Source organism: Leopardus geoffroyi, chromosome X (assembly GCF_018350155.1).
Source record: "Leopardus geoffroyi isolate Oge1 chromosome X, O.geoffroyi_Oge1_pat1.0, whole genome shotgun sequence".
NCBI lineage: Eukaryota > Metazoa > Chordata > Mammalia > Carnivora > Felidae > Leopardus > Leopardus geoffroyi.
Window position 1 is genome coordinate 32,757,845 of NC_059343.1, and position 19,029 is coordinate 32,776,873.

The following is a 19,029-nucleotide window of genomic DNA, read 5'->3' on the forward strand; positions in this document are numbered from 1 at the left end:
TTTGATTGGAGCTTTTAGTCCATTTACATTTAAAGTAATTATTGGTAGGTATGTCCTTATTGCCGTCTTGTTGTTTTCTGGTGGTTCTTCTCTATTCCTTTCTTTTTCTCTTGCTCACTTCCCTTGTGACTTGATGACTTTCTTTAGTGTTACACAAAAAATATAAAGAAAGGAATACAAGCATATCTGTTACAGGTTTTTGGTTTGTGGTAACCATGAGGTTCATAATAGCACATTCTATGTAGAATGACTACATTTTTATAATTTTGTTATGATGGGATGAAGTCCATTATATTTCAGCTCACTCATCAATTCTGCTTCATCCATTCTGTTATTGAACCCCTCTAGTGTATTTTTAGTTCAATTATTGTATTCTTTAATTCTGTAACTTCTAGTTACTTAAGAAATCAAGAGTCGGATGCTCCACTGACCGAGCCACCCAAGTGTCCCAGTGTATATTTTGAAGCTATGAAGTCAGGCATTGACTTCTGTACTCTAGCTAGGTAAGCCCTAGATGGCACCTTTCAATGCAAGGCTGTTTCTTCACCATTGAAAGTCTATTATTTAGTGTAGCCTTCTTCATTGTCTTAGCTAGAGCTTCTGGGTAATTTGCTGCAGCTCCCATATCAGCACTTGCTGCTTCACCTTGCACTTTCATGGAATTGGAAGTTGGCTCCTTGATCAACCTCTGCTGGCCTCCAACTTTTTTTTTTTTTTTTACAGCTGCCTCATCTCTCTCAGCCTGCATAGAATTGGAGAGAGTTGGGGCCTTGTTCTGGATTAGGCTTTGTCACAAGGGAATGTTATTTGTGTGTTCAATGGACAAGCACTTTCAATTTCCTTCAAGAAAACCTAGCTTTTGGCCTGTCTTGGCTTTTGACAGGATTTGTGTTTGATTTAAAGTGAGAGATGTGTCAGTCTTATTTTCACTTGAACACTTTAGGAGAACATATTTAACGTTTAAGTTTACCCCCCCTTTCTATAGGTGCATTTTGTGGCACCCCAAAACAATTACAATAATGATATCAAAGATCACTGATTACTGTAACAAATACAATAACGAAGTTTGAAATATTCTGAGAGTTACCAAAATGGACAGGGACACAATTGCTGTTGAAAAGATAGCACTGACAGGCTTACTCAACACAGTGTTGCCACAAATCTTCAATTTATAAGAAACACAATAGCTGTGAAATGTGATAATACAGGAGTATTGCCTGTACTTGTTCAGGAAAGGGAGAAGCCTTGTGAGCACTGGGTATAAATGCTTCTGGGCCCTTGCATCAATACAAACCCAGTTCCAAACTTTAAGCTGGTTAATCAGATTGTAGGACATGTTTATCCTCCTCCTTCCAATTATGAAATTTGAGCAACTGGAATAGAATTTGACTATTCATAAATGGCAGTGAGAAAATTCACAACAGAAAAGCACACATTTTATAAAAGGACAATACTGTACATACAAAATTTTGTTCTGAAACTCACCTACTGTAATGAAACATTTACCTTTTGGGGCTCCTCCCTCTGAAATGGTTCAGACCTCTCTTCAGATTCCATTCATTATTTGTATAATTTTAACCTTCTCTAAAACTACTGTGACCTTTAATGATTACTCATTAAACAAAATTCCTCTTCTAAAAGCACTGCTTTACAATGTCTTGTAATCATATGCTCATCTTTTGGCTGCTTTCATTAAAAAGACCACTTATATAGCTTACAGAGGTATAAACTGGGGCTTTTTGTTTGAATAACAAAATATTAGTCCTTACTTCCTGTGAATTTTCATGTGATTCTAAGTCTAGTTCCCCAAAAAATAAATATGTCATTACCTTTTTATTCAGATAATGTTACTTTGATCTGTAAAATGAGCCAGCTTGCTTTTGACTACACATTTAATATGAGAAGACTGAATTTTCTAGAAAAATGGCCAAACGGGTTCAGAATATCTTATGGATCAAGGCAGATTGCTTTCTGGCTTGCTGTGCATGCCTCGTCTCTTATGTGTTCAATGATCTTGGGTTTATTATTAGGTATCCTCTCTCTGCCTTCATTTCCTCATCTTCGAGTGGGAATGATAGTTACACCTTTATTGCTAGGTGTGGATTGAGTTACTATAGATAAAATAAAAAATCTGGTTTTATACTTTTTGTCTAAGCTGTGTAACACTTAAAAATATAAGTTGATTATTTTAGGCTGTAGGTTATTTCCCAGGATGCCACATAAACCAGAGAAATTTAATTATACAAGCCAAGCATGAAAAAAAAATCATTTTCATGTGCATTGTTGATGCTTAATTATCCCAAAGTGTAGGACAGTATAAAAAGAGCCACTTTTTATTGTATTTATCTAAGGTTAGCATTATATAATTGTTTGAAATCACCGTCTCCCCCATTTAATATTATCCACAAAAACCAAATACATATGATTTGAGGGATTAGAAGGAAACAGAGAAAATTGTCATTGTCAGATAAAATTGACCACAAATAAATTATTAGTAAATTACAATTTTAGTTGATACAAAATAGATGTAAAACATTTTCTTAATTATATAAAATATTCAGAGTGATTATACCTTTGTGATATGATTTATATTTTTTTAGATGTTTATATAATCAGAAATAAAGTTGGCCATCCTAAAAGTGGTAATTTTATACAAAAAGTTAATAGTGTACACATACAGAAGCACATTTACTTTTTTTTCCTAAATGTCCTAAACTTTGACCTGTGATTCAATTTGTATTCATGAAATAAATGAATCACTTGACAATTTAAGGTTTTGGTACTGTCCTAAAATAAATGCTGTATTCTTGGGGTGTGCTATTTCTACTTCTGGCTTAATATTGAACCTTATATATTTTCATCTGTACATAGCCTTTAGTAGACCATACAATATTATGCCCAGATTTATCTTAGAATCACAGAATGTTGGAGTAATGTACCTTTTAAATGACCTAGTTCAGGGGCACCTGGGTGGCTCAGTTGGTTAAACGTCCAACTTTGGCTCAGGTCACCCTGTCACAGTTAGTGGGTTCAAGTCCCTGCGTGGGGCTCTATGTTGACAGCTCAGAGCCTGCTTCGGATTCTGTGTCTCCCATGCTCTCTCTGCCTCTCAAAAATGAATAAACATTAAAAAAAAATTTAAAAAACGATCCTAGTTCAGGGGTGGAACACAGGTGGCTTTGAGTCATTTTTATGCCCACCATACTTTCAAAGCCTGTGTGTGAGGGGATTCATGATGGCAGCATAGGACGACCTAGAACTCACTTCTTCCCATGAATACCACAAATTTACAGATAGAGAGTTTTGGGGTTTTGTTTTGTAAAGGACCTGAGAACTAGATGAACTGCACCTCCATGACAAAAGAGATGTATCAAGAGGGGGAAGTGAAGTAGAGACATGGCCTCACCTGGGAACCCACCCCTGATGTAGTAACCCCACAACCAGTACTCTCCATTGAAGAGTTGAAGGGATTATATCCCACATCAGAAATCCCAACCCTGAGGGCCAGCACTGGAGAGGTGAACCCCTAAAATGTCCAGTTTTGAAAATCAATGGAGATTAAGACCAGGAGAATCATAGAACTGTGGGAAATGGAGATTCTGCTCTTAAACCCACTTGCCCTGATAGCCAGCATCCAAGCAACAGACTGAAACGTACCTAGACCACACTGAGGCAGACCCACTTACTAATTTTAAAGTGGCTACAGGAGAAGCAGGAACCCGTAGGGACATTGCCAGCCAGCACTTCATCCTCACAAAGACACTATTTTTGCAATCTCATCCTAACTTGCTTATGATGGAGCTGACAGTCATCATACTTGGTGCTCATGCTCTAAATAGTAGAATTAATAACTACCCTTCTTAAATTATTCCAAGCTAAAGAGGAAGGAACACTTACTGATTTTACAAGGCCAGCATTGCCGTAATAGCAAAATCAGACAAAAACCACAAAATTACATGCCAGTATCTCTGATGAACATAGATGTAAAAATCCTCAACATATGAGCAAAGTTCAACAATACACTAAAAAGACCAAACATCATAACCAAGTGGGATTCATTCCAGGCATGCAGGGATGATTTAATACTCACAAATAAATCAGTGTGATACACCATACTAATAAATTGAAGGATAAAAATCATATGATTAAAATAGGCAAAAAGCATTTGACATAATTCAACATTCATTTATGATTAAAAACTCAGCAAAACGGGTATGGGGGGACTACCTCAACATAATAAAGGCCATATATGATAAAATCCACAGCAAACGTAATACTCAATGGTGAAAAGCTGAAACCTTTTCCTGTTGATCAAGAAGAAGACAAGGATGCCCACTGTTACCACTTTTATTCAATGTGGTATTGGAAGTCCTAACCACACCAAGTAGACAAGAAATTAAAGGTATCTAAATTATAATGGAGTAAAGCTTTCACTATTTGCAGATGATGTGATACCATATATAAAGACTTCACCAAAAAAACTATTAGAATAAATGAATTCAGTAAAGTTGCAGGATGCAAAATTAATATACAGAAATCTATTACATTTCTATACACTAAATAAGAAAGCAGAGGGATTAAGAAAACATTCCCGTTTACAATTGAATCAAAAAAGAATACCTATGAACTTAACCAAGGAAGTAAAAGACCTGTACTCTGAAAACTTTGAAGACAACAAAAGTAAACAGAAAGATATACTATGCTCATGGAGTGGAAGAATACTGTTAAAATGTCCATACTACCCACAGCGAAAATACCAATAGCATTTTTCAAGAAACATTCGCAAATAATCCTAAAATTTGTATGAACCACAAAAGATCCCAGATAGCCAAATCAACCTTAAGAAAGAAGAACAAAGCTGGAGTGTCGTGATCTCTGATTTCAAACTATACTACAAAGCTCTAGTAATCAAAACAGTATGGTATTGGCACAAAGACACATAGATCAATAGAACACAATAGATAGCCTAGAAATAAACCCACACTACATGGTCAATTATGACAAAGAAGACAAAATCATACAGTGGCAAAAAGACAGCCTCTTCAATAAATAGTGTTGTGGATACTGGACAGCTACATGCAAAAGAAGCTGGAGCACATTCTTATACCATATACAAAAATCAACTCAAAATGGATTAAAGAATGTAAGACCTAAAACCATAAAACTACAAGAAAACTTAGGTAGTGTAAGCTCTGTGATGTCAGTCTTAGCAATTTTTGTTTTTGATCGGTCTCCTCTGGCAAGGGCAATGAAAGCAAAATTAACAGGGGCACCTGGGTGCCTCAGTTGGTTAAGCATCTGACTCTTGATCTCAGAGTCATGAATTCAAGCCCTGTATCAGGCCCTTCATTGGACTCCACACTGGGTGTGAAGCTTACTTTAAAAAAAGCAAAATAAACAAATGGGACTACATCAAGCTAAAAAGCTTTCGCACAGCAAAATAAACCCAACAAAACGAAAAGACAACCTACTGAATGGGAGAAGATATTTGGAAATGATGTATCTTTTTTTTTTTAATTAAAACATTTTATTTTTGAGGGGGAGAGAGAGTGTAAGTGGCTAAGGGCAGAAGGAGAGGGAGACACAGAATCTGAAGCAGGCTATAGGCTCTGAGCTGTCAGCACAGAGCCCTACACAGGGCTCCAACTCACAAACCGTGCAATCATGACCTGAGCGGAAGTTGGATGCTCAAGGAACTGAACCACCCAGGCACCCCTGGAAATGATATATCTGATAAAGGGTTGATATCTAAAATATATAAACAACTCATACAACTCAGTAACAACACAGAAAAACCCATTTAAAAAATAGGCAGATGACCTGTGTAGACATTTTTCCAAAGAAGACCTATACATGGCCAACAGATACATGAAAAAATGTTCAGCATCACTCATCATCAGGAAAATGCAAGTCAAAACCACAAATGCAATACCACTTCACACCTGCCTGGATGGCTAGTATCAGAAAGACAAGAATAACAAGTATTGGTGAGGGTGTACACTGTTGGTGGGAATGTGAATTGTTGCAGCTACTATAGAAAACAATATGGAGGTTCCTCAAAAAAATTACAAATAGAACTACCATATCATCCAACAAGTCCACTTCTGGGTATTTATCTGAAGAAAATGAGAATACTAATTCAAAAAGATATATGGACCCCTATGTTCACTGCAGCTTCACAACAGCAACCTAAGTGTCTATCCATAAGCGAATGGATAAAGATGTAGTATATATATACACAGTGGACTTTTAATCATAAAAAAGAATGAAATTTCACCATTTGTGACAACATGGATGGACCTAGAAGATACTATGCTAAGTGAAATAAGTCAGACAGCAAATGGCAAATGCCATATGATTTCACTTACATGTGGAATCAAGACAAGACAAGACAACAGAAACAGACTCCTAAAAACACAGAACTGGTAGTTGCCAGAGGGCAGGAGGACAGATGAAACAGGTGAAGGGGATTAATAGATACAACTTCCAGTTATAAAATAAGCCATGGGGATGTAGTGTATAGCATAAGGGAATATTGTCAATAATATTAGAATGACTTTCGTGAAAGACGGTAACTAGACCTATCATGATCATTTTGTAATGTACAAAAGTTTCAAATCGCTATTGTACACCTGAAACTAATGTCAATTATAATCTACTAAAAAAAATAAGAGTGATAGAAAACAAAACCAAAAGCGTCAGAAATATCCTGGTAAAATGAAGTGAAGGATTAAAGTAAAATCTCACAAATAAGAACTAATAAAGTCCACTGAACAAGTGTGGGATTTCTTAGCTGCACATTGGAAGCTGTAGGACCATGGAATACTACCTAGATTTATGAAGTGGAAAAAAAATAGCTACAACCTGAGACTGAAATATCATTATGGTAACATTTACCAGTCAGGGTGAAGGAAAGCTGTTCACAGAGCTGTACAATTTTATAGACTATTTCCCATGTGTCTCATGTATGGAAAATTTTCAGAAAGGACTACTCAATTACAAAATAAATCAGAACAGCAACTTCAAAATCAGGGAAGATGGAGAAAAAATAGTAATGAGCAATGAATCTTGCAGTGTATGTATAATTAAGTCTGAGTGGATGATGATCTAGTGACTAGGAATTGGTAATGTAAATGCTAAATTTTTTTTTAAAAGCCTTTGTAAGTAAGTAAAGTATATAACTATAAAACAAGCAGCTTTAGTGCCCTGAGTCTTATTTTTAACCAGATTCATAGATTTATGTTAATGCCATGCTATCATGGGACATCTGGCAATACAATCCCCAGTCTAGTCCAACTCCCCCTATTTGCCCATTTGGATAATGGCCTGGTTCCCTTCCTTGATGCCATATATTTACTATCAGTGACTTGTAGTGCCTGCAAATAAATAGGATTGTGAGAAAAGCACTTACTGGTTAAGTTTAAACGTTGAAAAAATAGTCAATAGCATTAGGATTAGGGGTAGTCTCCTTACGGGATAGATTAACCAGTGAATTTGAGGCGGAGATTTGATATACAAAAATTGTGATAACTACTATTTGTTTATAGGTCTGGGACTTCGTTAGACATGTTATATATGTTATCTCATATGATGCTTAGATAGCCTGTAAAGTACAGGTTAGTATTATCCTGCTTTTCAGGTGAGGAACCTAACGCTTACAAAGAGTAACTTGTCCAGGTCTCACAGCTAGTAATTGGGTCAGGTTGCCTTTTTGTGTTTTCAGTATTTCCCCCCAAACAAATAGTAAAGATTTGAACTACTAGTCCTGGTGTCTTTCAGGAGTATAGTCTATGTTAGGAAATAACCTAACACAATTTCTTCACTAGCCTGAGCTTTCTACTAGGGGCAATGTGTAATTACAACATTCAGTGAATATCTGTGTACTAAACTTTGGGGGTGGAGAGGGAGTTGAAGGTCTGGTGGAAAGAGACCTCAAACACAACCATGAGAAAACAAAGCATTCATCTGTAAAGTGTTTAACTACTGAAAGCCTATAATAGCCTAACATAGCACATACCATTAATGATGATGGGGTTTCACATCTCACTGAGAAACTTCATAATTGGACATGGAAAATGTTATGTGACATTTTTAAGGGAAGATTATTTGGTTTAAGTGGGAAATAGGAAATCTCTCATGCTTTGTTTTTCCTTCTAAAATGTCATATCTGGGGGTGCCTGGGTGGCTCAGTCAGTTAAGTGTTCGACTTCAGCCCAGGGCATGATCTCACGGTTTGTGAGTTTGAGCCCCACATTGGGATCTGTGCTGACAGCTCAGAGCCTGGAGCCTGCTTCGGATTCAGTGTCTTCCTCTCTGTCTGCCCCTCTCCTGCTCCTGCTCTGTCTCTCAAAAATAAATAAATGCTAAAAAAAAAAAAAAGAAAAGAAAAAAAAAAAAAGAAAAGGTCATAGCTGAAAACATAACTAACTCCCCAGGCTTGAAAAGATTCTTGGGTTCTGACTGACCATTTTACAGAGGATCCAGAATGAACACTGTAACTTGACTTATTTCTCATTTCTTGTCATGAAATATATAGGCTGTAGGTCCTTTGAACCAACAAATCTTGTTTTGGTTTTTGGGTCATTATGTTAAGAGCATCCAGACATTGGTTCTTTTGATATTTCCCATCTTTTGATCATACTGATTTTTAATATGTCTTTTATTTTCAGAAGGAGTTTTGGAACACCTACACAAAAGCCCAACAAGGAGAGAGTAACCGAGGAAGTGACTGGTTTCAGTTTTACCTTACCTTTCCATTAATCTTTGGCCTCTTCATTATCCTTCTTGTCATTTTCCTAATTTGGAGATGCTTCCTCAGAAACAAAACTCGCAGACAGACCGTAACTGAAGGCCACATTCCTTTCCCTCAGCACCTTAATATTATCACTCCGCCTCCCCCACCAGATGAAGTGTTTGATAGCAGTGGATTGTCACCAGGCTTCCTGGAATATGTAGTTGGGCGCTCAGATTCTGTCTCCACTCGCCTATCCAACTGCGATCCTCCACCCACCTATGAGGAAGCCACTGGCCAGGTGACCCTCCGGAGGAGTGAAACAGAACCTCATTTAGACCCACCCCCAGAGTATGAGGACATCATCAATTCCAACTCAGCCAGTGCCATTGCCATGGTGCCTGTGGTCACCACCATCAAATGAAACTGTAACCTTTTTACTATAATCATTTTTAAAATACTAATGAAAGAACTTTCTAGCACTTTACCACTACATAAATGTGCATTGACTTATTGTATTGGACTCTGACAGCATACCACTTCACATTTTCTGATTTGATTTTCATTAGATTTGTTTCCGACTATAAAATCATTATCCATGCTCATTTTTGCTAATCAAAATATGTGAAGAGGGAAAAACATATTAGTGGAGGTCTTTATGTGATGTGATGAGGTACACATATGTGTGTATGTATTTCTATGCATACATATGTGTATGCACATTAGCCCAGTATATGTGCAAGTGTCTTAAAAAGCCATTAACTTCTGTCTAAATCACCTATAAAGAGAACATTACTCACCAAAATAAGGGGGGGGGGGGGAGACAGCAACAACTTGTACCATAGCCAGCCACATGCTGTTGAATTTTGAAAATAAGATGAACTTAGTATGTTTTCTAATTCTTACTGGCTTTTGTTAACCTCCTTTTTCTTCAGCTACCTTAAAAAATGCATGTAATCCACCTTGATTTTAGAAACATCTCAAAAGGAGAGAGGGAAGGCACAATAAATGATAATTTACTTACAGTATATAGCAAGAATACCATTGGTCATTAGTGGCATTTGGGTAGTTTGGAGGAATGATTTTGTTATTGTTGACTGCCTTCCCCTTAACTCCTAAAATTAAACACTGTTTGCTTAGTGTCTGAATAGCTCATGCTATTTGTATTAACATCTTGGTTAAATACAGAGAGGATCTCCTGGCAGCAGGATAGTTTCTAAGCTAGTTATATGTATTAATGACAGGGAAGAGATACAGATTTCTCATTTGCTCATTTGTGACCATAATTATTTTCTTTTTGCTGTTTCAGTGCCTTTTACTCTACTGTCTACTCCTTCTCTTACCACCACAGAATTTGTAAGAACCCAAGAATTTAGTAAAAATCTTGAAATTATCTTCTTAGTTTTTATATAGACTTTAGTCCTTGCTTCAAGATGATTAGGAGGCGTTTTCCATTAAATTAAGAACTGTGATTTTTATATTGCTCTCCAGTTGGTGGAGGAAGATTGCAAAGTCTGTTGTGCCAGGTGCACATAGTTTCACATATTTTCATTGTTGCTATTTCATTTTGTATTTTCATCAAATTTTTTAAAGTGCAGGATATTTACTTTGCTCTTGGAGTAAAGGGAACAGGCTATGAATGAACTGCCAACAGAAACTGGCGCAGAAAGGAAAAGAGGGCTGTTCCATCAATATAGGCACTGATGGAAAATTCATTCTGTTGGTCAGGGAAATATCTCTGCCACTCCCAAGCCTCCTTAGTGTTGGATAAAATGGTTAATGAAGCAGAAGGAGTACAGGTTTTGTAAGTGTCAGTCATATCCTGCCGCCTCCATCTCCATCCCTACAGACTGCCCCCCTCCAGTCCTTCCCTGGAACCCAAGGAAGGAGGAATGCTGGGGGGAAACCCTGAACCAGGAGTCAGATGACCCGAATTCTAATCCTGTTCTCTAAAAAAGGTACTTGCCCTGGTACCGTGGGAAAGACCCATATCTACACCTCAGATTCTTGAACTCTGAAACGGATAATGTCATTTATCCTGCCCTTCTCCAGGGGCTTTAAAAGGATCTAATGAGATGGTGTGTATGAAAATAATTCTTTAGATGTGAAGAGCTGTCTGCGTGTAAGGTCATAGCATTGCTCTTATTGTGCTTAAGGGAGAATTTTCTCCCTGTTTCCCTAAAATTTATCAGAGGTTTCACATAGTGAGAAGTAGAGTAGACTGCTCCATAAATGGCTAACGTGTTCCTGATCCGAGTGTCTTGCTATTAAACTTCTGTCACTCTGGTCTATCCCAGTGCTGTGCCAATTTAAGAGACAGCCAGCTTATCACAAACAGGATTAAGAAGATATTGGAAAGGAAACTAAGATGTATGTGTTTAAGATGTATGTAGTTAATAGGTTTCATATCTTTCCTGAACTAAGAATTAATAAATCTTGACCCTCATCTCAGTAGAAATGACAATATTAATTTGAATTTGGCCATGAGCACATGGTAACTTTTGGCTTCTAGTTGTAGCTGAAAGTGGGAGTGTTTGATCCAGTGACGTGTGTGTGTGTGTGTGTGTGGCTATTTTGGCTCTTTTTTAAAGGAAAATTAAGGTTCCTTTTTTATGGGCTTGTTTTTTTTTTGATTATTAATATTAGGCCTTACATTAAACCAGCAGTTTTTAAAGTGTGGCTGGCCCATGAACCCCTGGGAGCCCTTGAGAGAATTTTAGGACATCTGTGAGATCAAAACTATTTTCATAATAATACACAGGCATTAGTTGTCTTTTCACTCTCTCAAAAAGAAGTTGAAAATGCAAAACAATGCCATTTCCCACAAATCTTTTTTTTCTGTTTTAGGAAATATAGGTATTTTCTTAAAAATGTTATTTATGTTAGCATGTAATAGACTTTCATTTTTAAATAAATGCTTACAGTTTTTTTTAGTTTTATTTTCTAATATGGCAAATATTGATGGATATAAACTCTATAAACAAAAGCTCTTTGGCATCCCGATCTCTAATAAATTTTAAAGAGTATAAAGGGGTCTGGAGACCCAAAGTTTTAGAATTACAGGGTCAGACAAAGGAACAGGATGTTCTATTACTATGTATATACTTGCAACTTTATCTTACATTTTAAAGTCTTGATATTGGATTTAATGCTGCCTCTTAATGATACCTGAATTGCAGTATAAGAAAGGATATTGATTCTTGAAGCAAAAGCCAAACGCTTCATCAGTTGATACAGCTTTTTGGCCTGTTGGTCCAAGACAACACACTACTCTGTAGTGATACTGATACCAGCCACAGATCTCTGGCAGCATTTGTGTGATAAAGACAGGATAACAAAATATCACTTTCTTCAAGAAACATTTCTTAGTTCGTTTTGTTTGATTTTGATTTGGGTTTTACATTTTTCAAAACCCTTTTGCTACCCCTTCTGGTTTTATAAACTGAGTTTCTTAACATTTGTTATAATTAAAGGGGCTTGTCTGGAATAATATTTTTTATGCTTTTGCCTTTCTTACATGATTGATATTACATTCACCATTGGTCGTTTTTAATAAAGGTTTATTTTTGCAGATATATTTAGCACCTTTCTTAAGCAGTAATTAAGTTGAATCAACCAGTTTGCATGTAAATGAGAGAATGGGCTTCATAGTCTTCCAATGGAATGATTTCCAGGCCTCCATGATGCAGTGGTTGTGTATGGGATCCCAGAACTGGCACTTTCTGCCTTTCTGCTTGGAATGTCACAGTGAATTATATGTGTTTAAAGTAAATTCAAGGATTTCTTTTTTTCTTATTGACCAGTACAAATACAAATGTTGTGTTTGATTCATTGTTAATGATGACTTCAAGATTGATGATGTGATACAATAACTGTGGAGGTAGCTTTAACTTGGTTCTGTGTAAATAGCATGTGTTTTATTATAATTCACATTTTTAAACACTTGGTTTACATTAAATTATGATATTTAACTATTTTTATGTTTATACTAGGTAAGGTTTTTCTTATGTTTCTGTGTTTTTGGTATGCTAAATAAAGCTATTTTTAAACCCAAGAGATTTGTTTTCTGCCATGTATTAATTCTGTTATGGTAAGGTGATAACATGCTGCATAAGCTTTTATTAATTGTGGTCTTTTTAACAAGGGAAGATTATTGTTTCTTTTTTCTTACATATTTAAGAAATATTGTTCAGTAATCCTAAATTGGAGAATACCTCAGGGTATTCTCAGCAGAAGAAAAAACTTTCTATACTAACTTTTGAATGATGTTGGCATGATGCAAAATGGGAACACTTGCTCCAGAGGGCCCTCCCTGCTGTAGTGTAGTGTGTCAAGTCTTGGGTATTGTGTTGTCTGCAGATACCAAGGAGCTGGGGTTTTTTTTTTTTCCTCTTTAACAGCTTATATTTGACATTTGAGAATATGAGAAAGGAAAGCACAAGATGGAAACATTTGTGACCACAGGGCATCTTCCTAAGTGTAGTTACCTCAAAGACTAAAAAGGTGATGTGATAGGTCATTGACCCAGCAAATGTAAATATGACTTGATCTTTATGGTATAAAAATTAAAATGATTTACTTACCATCTATACCTACAATTTCTCCTTGAATGTAAGTCTGAGTATCCATTTTGTAAGTCTAAATCCCCAAAGAGTTGTGTAAAACATAACAGGGTACTTTTTAAAAACTATATAGCAATTTCTAAAAATTATATAACATACAGATTAATAATACATCATGAAACCCAACACCGAGATCAAGATATTTCTAGCACCCTAGAAGGCTCCGTCATACACCTCTCCTTAAACATAACACTATTCTCACATCTATCATAAGAGATCAGGTTTTTAAATTTCATACTTGGCTGTGGCCATATGGACTTGGCTCTCTTCCTTTTTTAAATTCTTATTTCAGAAAACTTCAAGGTAGAAGTTCCAGAGCTGCTCTTCCATCCTTCTCCTTGAACCTACTCCTCTTCGAAACCTTTTCTACACACCTGAAGCTCTTTGAGGGCAAGAATTATGTTTAATCCCTTTAATTCTCTTCCTCCAAAACCTCAAATACCTTAAAGTAAGGGCTTTTTTAATCCTATGTATTGATCAAAATATCAGTTTTCTGTCTTCATGCTTGTGTTTCTGCTGTAGTTCTTATCACCTACCATTTCCTTAAACTTTGTATGATGACATTTTGTTCTCATTTTATCTATATATCTATATCCAATCTATATCTCTATATTTTTTTACTTCAAAATCTGTGATCTGGTCCCACAGGCCTATCTGATTTTATTTCCTTCCATAGCTCAGGTAATAGATATTTACAAAGTGCCTACTTTGTGTGAAACTAGGGTCATAAGAAAATAATGGTGCTTATAGATGTCATCCCTGGGATTTTGCAGCAGGCCAAGTCTGGGATAAATTTATAATTTAATTTAGTGTAATCCTAATTCCACTCCAGCTCACAGAGATTCTTCTTCCACAAAGTCCCACTGTGTTTATAATCAATCATTTTTATCATGGTCCTGCATATTAGTCTATGTTGTTATTTTTATAAGTTTTTAGCAGTGGTAGCTAACTTTGAAAAAAATTCATAGAACCCTAATATGTTAAATTGATAACTCTCTCAAAAATAAATATTTAAAAAAAGCGGGGGGCACCTGGGTGGCTCAGTCGGTTGAGCATCCCACTTTGGCTCAGGTCATGATCTCACGGTTTGTGGGGTCGAACCCCACAACGGGCTCTGTGCTGACAGCTCAGAGGCTTGAGCCTGCTTCAGATTCTGTATCTCCCTCTCTCTCTGCCCCTCCCCTGTGTGCTCTCTTTCTCGCTCACTCACTGTCTCAAAAATAAATAAGCATTTAAATTGATAAGGCTGGTGGTTCACTACAGAAATAGGAAGCTTGGAACCTCACCTTACTTCCAGTCCAAGTCACAGCAAACACTAGAACTTCACGAACATAATTAGACAACCACTGTAATATAACATCTATCAATGTCCGATTTCATACCTCCTCACACACAATTTACAGAATCTCCTCCACTAACAGACTGATTAGGGTTTAAAATGCTCTTTTTAGTCCAGTTCCTAACTCCCAAGCAAACTGCACTGACCACTAACATTCACTGTCCACAAAAACTGAAGAGAGAGCCAAAGAATGTTAATAGCTCTGATTCTGTGTTTACGTCACTTCCAACATCACCGTATTTCTTGCTACATTTTCATTAATAAGTCCCTTTGCATTTGTGGTTAATGATTTGAATATATTCATAAATCCTATTTAAAAACAAACATTGCACTATATGCTAATTTGGATGTAAATTTTTAAAAATAAAAAATAAAACAAGTTATAAAAAAAATAAGTCAAAACAAGCATACAGTGATGTCAATGAAATAGCATGGAGTAGGGAATTCCAAAAGCATGTTCTTCCACAAAAGCAGCAAATAGGGGCACCTAGGTGGCTTAGTCGGTTGAGAGTGCAACTCTTGATTTCGGCTCAGGTCATGAGCTCACATTTTGTGAGTTTGAGCCCTGTATCAGGCTCTGCGCTAACAGTGCAAAACTTGCTTGGGATTTGCCCTCTCTGCCTCTCTCTCTCTCAAAATAAATAAATAAACAAATTTTTTTAATGCATCAAATAAACTGACAAAAATTCTGGGCATCAACTTCATCAGAACTCTAGAAACTAAGTATAATTTATAGCAACCAGGAAAGGAAAAAACCTTTAATCGTTTGGCCTTCCCCTACTTCCTTTCTCAGTGGCATCTTGGAAGACAATAGCCCACATTCTAAGTATAGGTTCCTAGTACCAGAGGAAGTAAAATGGACCTTATTCTCAAAGAACTGAGGTTGATTGTTCAGCCCTGTATCTTGGCTTCCTGAAGTACCAGCTCAGAGGCTTGCCTTTATTTTGCCTAACCTAGAACTCTCCCAAATTGGAAGCAACCACCTGGGGGATATTTTTCAAAAACACTTAAAGGTAAATGCATTAGGTGCTACCACCTGGACAAGGGATAACATTTGGGGAAAATAACAGAAAACTGAAAACCTTGGGAAGAAAGGCTGGGGAATAAAGAGAATAAGCACTTTTAAAAACTTCCACATAGGAATCTAGATGGCTAAATGCATATAAAGAGCTCAGTGAATTCTCTAAGAAAAAATCTGAGAGGCTCTAAACTCTCAACTTTGACCTCAGATTCTCCATAAGCAGAAAGTGAAAGTTAGGGTAGAGTTATATGTCATCTGGCCAAAAGTTGAAGGTTTCCCCCAACACACAAAGAGAGCCCATGTGCTAAAAACAGGATACTTTTGGGGAGAGAGTTTAACAAACTCTCAGATCACTAGCTGACCACTATAATAACAGAAACAAGACTACAGTAACACATGTGACAAGGAATACAGATTTTACAAAATGAGTTAAAAAACATCACTAAACCAACGAACAACTAGAACAAACCCTGAAGACAGAGGAAAATCAGATTTCCAGAGTTGCCCTTCTATAATACTAATTCATTAGTCCCATTACTGCTGAGAATACTACCCAGCCCTGAACATCTAGGAAGTCTGACCAGAGAACCTAGGAAACCACAGAGCCCATCCTACAGCCTTGCTTAGGAAGGAAACCAAGACAGTCCAACTATTCTAAGCCCATGGCATCCATTCCTACATGCCAACCTCAGAGCTTGGGCAGTGGCATCACCCAAAAACAGAACCCAATAGCAAGCCTCACCTACCCAAGGATGTTACCAGCAGACATGGGTTTCTGGACATGTCCAGAAACCCAAACTAAGCTGACTAGTGAAGAATGATCTCTGTCAAACTGAACCTGTCAAGTCTGGAAAAGGAGAACATTTACTCAAATGCACAGACACCAACTTAAGGAATCAAGGATAAAAGTAAGGTAAATGGGACACCTCCAAAAGAAATTAATAAATCCCCAACAAATGACTAAAGAAACGAAGATCTATGAACTGTCAAAGAATTCAGAATAATCTTTTTAAAGTTTAGTGAACTAAAAGTACACATAGACAATTCAGTGAAATAAAACAATGCATGATAACAGAAGTTCAAAGAAATAGGAACTATCAAAAACAAACCCTACATCTAAAAAATATAATAAGTGAAACTGATTATTCAATAAAGAGCTTCAAAAGCAGGCTCAACCAAGAAGAGCAAATAACCTAGAAGACTTGAAATTATCAACTTATTAGAAGAAAAGTAGAGAATAAAGAAAGTCTAGGGGACTTATGGAACACAATCAAAAGAAAAGTATCTGTATTATGGGGATTCAAGAAAAACAAGAGAAAGGAATAGACAAGATATTTAAAGCAATAGTGGTTTCAATCTTCCCAAACCTGGAGACAGAAATGGACATCCAGATCCATGAAGCCCAAAATATCCTTGAATAAGTTCAACATGAATGGGGCCACACCAAGACAGATTATAATTAAATTGTCAAAAGTCAAAGAATTTCTAAAGCAGCCAAAGAGAGAAGTCACATACAAGGGAATCCTGTATAAGACAATGGGTGAATTTCTCAAAAGAAACATTTTGGGCCATGGAAAATGCGATGAGATATTCAAAATATGTGAAGAAAAAAACCTACCTTTCAACCAAGTTATCCCAGCAAGGTTATCCTTCAGAAATGGAGAGAGAGAGACTTTCTCAAACAAAAGCTGAGAGAGTTAATCAACATTAGATCTGCCTTACAAGAAATGCTAAAGAAAATTGTTTGAGTAGAAATAAAAGGATGGTAATAAACATCATAAAAACATAAGAAGGTAGTGTAAAACTTACTGCTTATGATAAATATACAACCAATGGCACTTAAAACTCTAGTATAGGTCCAAGATGGCAACATAGGGAGACCCTGAACTCACCTCCTCCACAGAAAACACCAAATTCTACCCATTAACAGAATAATTCCTCCTGAAGAAAAACTGAGGACTGAACAGCTTCTAAACAACCAAAGAAAGAGAGAACAGCAAGAGAGATGGAGACACAGTAACAAAGGGAACCCCACCCCCAACACTGCAAATAGCAATGGGGATAGTACTGAAGGACTAGGAACAATTTCCTATGTCCTTGGGCATAGAAAAAAAGCTAAAGTATAGAAGAGCAACTAGCATATAAAAGGGACAACACCAGAAATCCGCAAAGAGGCAGAAGAACTGTAGGAACACTAGGTCAAAGGGACTGGAGAACAATAGGTTTACATTCCTACTCCACCTTAATGGCATGGACTGAAGCAGGGTCTTGACGCCATAACAAGTGGATCCAGTCATCACAGTAAGCTTGCAACCTCCGCACACTCAGTGTCTGCAAGCCCACACCCACCACTTGTGGTGCTGGAGCACAGAAAATAAGCCAGATTTTAAACGTGTCTTGTTTTATTTTTGTTCTATTTGGGTTCCTTTTCCCTCTTTTTTTCCCTTATATTTTTGTCTTTATTATTTTGTTTTTTAAACATTTTTTCTCTGATGTTGTTGTACTTGTTATTATTTTCTTCTTTCTATAAAAAGCCATGATCTAAAAGAGTAACTAGCATATACAGCCACAGCTCCAGCCAGCCAGCAAAAGTCACTAAGCATATGCAGTCTACATAGGGAAAACCATACACAAGACCACCCCTCCAAATGTAGAAGTAGCTGTGCCATCTCATCCATAGAAACAAAGTCAAGGAAAATGGGGAGACAGAGGAATATATTCAAAAAGGAAAAAAAAAGAAAAATCTTAGGAAAAAACTAAATGAAACAGAGATAAGCAATATGCCTGATAAAGAGTTTAAAGTAATAAAGATACTCACCAAGCTGGAGAGGAGTTCAAGAACTCAGTGAGACCTTTAATAAAGAGGAAGTAAATATTAGAATGAACCAGAGTTGAAGAATACAATAACTGACATAAAAAACATACTAGAAGGAATTAACAGTTGATTAGAGGATGCAGAAGAATGTATCCATGATCTGGAAGACAGGGTAATAGAAAGCACAGAAGCTGAACAGCTAAAAGAGGAAAGAACTTTTTTTTTTTTTTTTAATGAGGATAGATTAAGAGGTCTCTTGGACAACATCAAGTGAACACTCACATTATAGGAGTTGCAGAAGAAAAAAAGAAAAAGGTGTAGAAAACTTATTTGAAGAAATAATAACTAAAAATCTCCCTACCCTGAGTAAGGAAATAGAATCTAGGTCCAAGAATCACAGAGTTCCAAACAAGATGAACCCAAGTAGGCCCACACCATGGCACATAATAAAATGTCAAAGATTAAAAAGAGAGGATCTTAAAAACAGCAGGAGAGAAACAA

At 36.6% G+C, this 19,029-nt stretch overlaps 1 protein-coding gene across 4 annotated transcripts in view; it reads left to right on the forward strand.

Moving 5' to 3' along the window:
• PRRG1 (proline rich and Gla domain 1) overlaps positions 1 to 12,785 on the forward strand; it is a 309,337-nt gene extending 296,552 nt beyond the window's left edge. For 3 of the 4 annotated variants that reach the window (XM_045470525.1, XM_045470527.1, XM_045470528.1), the window contains exon 4: positions 8,670 to 9,879. In XM_045470525.1, the coding sequence (XP_045326481.1) occupies positions 8,670 to 9,155 (486 nt within the window). In that variant the 3' untranslated portion in view covers positions 9,156 to 9,879. Of the gene's footprint in view, positions 1 to 8,669 lie in introns of all 4 variants that reach the window. The other variant, XM_045470526.1, reaches the window with a different exon arrangement.
• The last annotated feature ends 6,244 nt before the right edge of the window (positions 12,786 to 19,029 follow it).